The 1,942-nt window shown below is 46.7% G+C and overlaps 1 protein-coding gene across 1 annotated transcript; it reads right to left on the bottom strand.

Annotated features, from left to right (window-relative positions):
* Nucleotides 1–660: 660 nt before the first annotated feature.
* LOC128277057 (serine protease snake-like) lies at nt 661–1,919 on the bottom strand. Its single transcript, XM_053015507.1, has one exon. The coding sequence runs from the start codon at nt 1,917–1,919 to the stop codon at nt 1,029–1,031; it is 891 nt and encodes a 296-aa protein (XP_052871467.1). The 3' UTR covers nt 661–1,028.
* Nucleotides 1,920–1,942: the final 23 nt, after the last annotated feature.

Genomic DNA, 1,942 nt, shown 5'->3' with positions numbered 1-1,942 from the left:
CCTCCAAACAAAGTTCAACGTTTACTGTACAAGAACGGGGAATTGAGAAAATTGTAAAAATAGAAACCAAATAATAGCGAAACAAATCTAGTTTTTGTTGGAACGATGACAAACCAATCTTATCTCTTCAGTATCCTCTGTGAAGAATTACTCGATTTGGAACAGGGCACTGCTGTTGGGTAAGCTTTCGATTTGAAACGTTATCTTCAATGCCGTTCAGACAATAAGATATCTTCCTGTAAATGGCCATTATTGAGTTTAGGAATATACCATCGGCAGATTAGGTAGAATAAAGAAGGGTTGCAGTTACAAAAGTTATTACAAAAGACAACAAAGTTTACACCATGAAACACTTTCAACTCTCCATAATGGAAGCAATAGGTTTTTCAATACATACCACAATTACCAAAATACATGAGAATAACAAAATGCCGTTCTGGAACTATCATGGGTTGGATAACGGGGAATTGCTTAGGTTTGATTTAGGTTGAAGCTTAGTACCTAATAAAAAGGTTTACTATTGAAGGAACCTTGACAGAAGGTGATTGCAATATTTATTGTGTTAAGCTATTTCCCGGCCACGTTTAGTGCACCACGTTTAGTGCACCACGTTTCGACTTTCTTCCAAATCAGGTACATGCTCTTATGATTCTTGGCTGTACCTATGAAATCGTATTCTTTATTGGTCATATTTATGTGCCAACATTCACCACAGTTGTCCCTCTCTTGTTGTGTGCATTGTTTGGGGACGGGATGTGTGCGATTTCATTGTGGCATCGAGAGACGGGTCTGGCAACAACGGTAGTGACCAGTTTGGTCATCTGTGAAGTCAACTAATTCGCGTATGGGATAGGTTTTAGTTATTGAATCTGAGCTCAACTATAGACCGGAAACTTTAAGCTCCCGCTCTCCTGATCTGATATTATATTATTAGAATAATTAGTTTTGATTTGTCATTCTACGTCACGTCACAAGCGGTCGTCCATAGGATATGCTCACTAGATTCTGCGCAAGCCGCTCGCGGCCCTTCATAGAACGTTGGCACCCCAAACGTTATCCTCGATCCAGTCCAGATAGTACGATACCTTCGTGTAGATGGCCTTCGAGTGGCCCACACCGCAGGCACCGCCCGTCGACGTGATGCCGACTACATGATAGATGCAGGTTTTCGGATTGGCCAAAACTTGTAGAGGACCCCCGGAGTCGCCCTGACACGTATCCTTTCCACCGACTATGCTTCCAACACATATTTGGCCAGCTTGTACCCCGTTCCGAAAGCGCTTTTGTCCGGCGAATGCTCGCGCACAATCATCCACCGGGAACTCGTCCAGCTGTACCTTCATCATCGTCGTAGACAGCTCGATGCCAATGGTCTCGTTGTAGCCGAATCCAGTGGCCACGTATCTCGTTATGTTACGGCTTTCAGAATCCCACAGACACGCCGGCCGCACGTACTTCGTCAGCCATACCTGGCGATCGAGCCGTATTAAAGCGATATCATGGTACGATCGGGTGTTCGAATACTGTGGATGTTTCCGTACACGCGCGATACCGAACTGGACTTCCTCGTCCGACACGTTCGCCGTATCATACTCGCCCAAGCGGACCACCGCCGGGTCGCCCTCCGAGAAACAGTGAGCGGCGGTCAGGACGTGTCGATCGCTGATCAGTGTTCCACCGCACCGGAAGTCGTACTGCGAGCTGTCGGTTTCGCGCGGATATCCGAGCAGTGCGTGATGTGGGAACTCGCCATACTTGGCCTGCTCACCTCCCACAATCAGCTGGACGACGTTGGTGCAATTGTATATCTCGTACACGATCGGTGTCGGTGTGATCGTCAGCGGGATCAAGCTTTGTTTTCTGGTTATAATCTGGCGATAAGTTTCACACTCTAGAAAGAGACCCAAAACACTGGTCATCAACCGGTACGCCGCTTCCGCGG

The sequence above is a fragment of the Anopheles cruzii genome, unplaced genomic scaffold (assembly GCF_943734635.1).
Source record: "Anopheles cruzii unplaced genomic scaffold, idAnoCruzAS_RS32_06 scaffold03638_ctg1, whole genome shotgun sequence".
NCBI lineage: Eukaryota > Metazoa > Arthropoda > Insecta > Diptera > Culicidae > Anopheles > Anopheles cruzii.
This window is presented reverse-complemented; position numbering and strand designations above follow the sequence as displayed.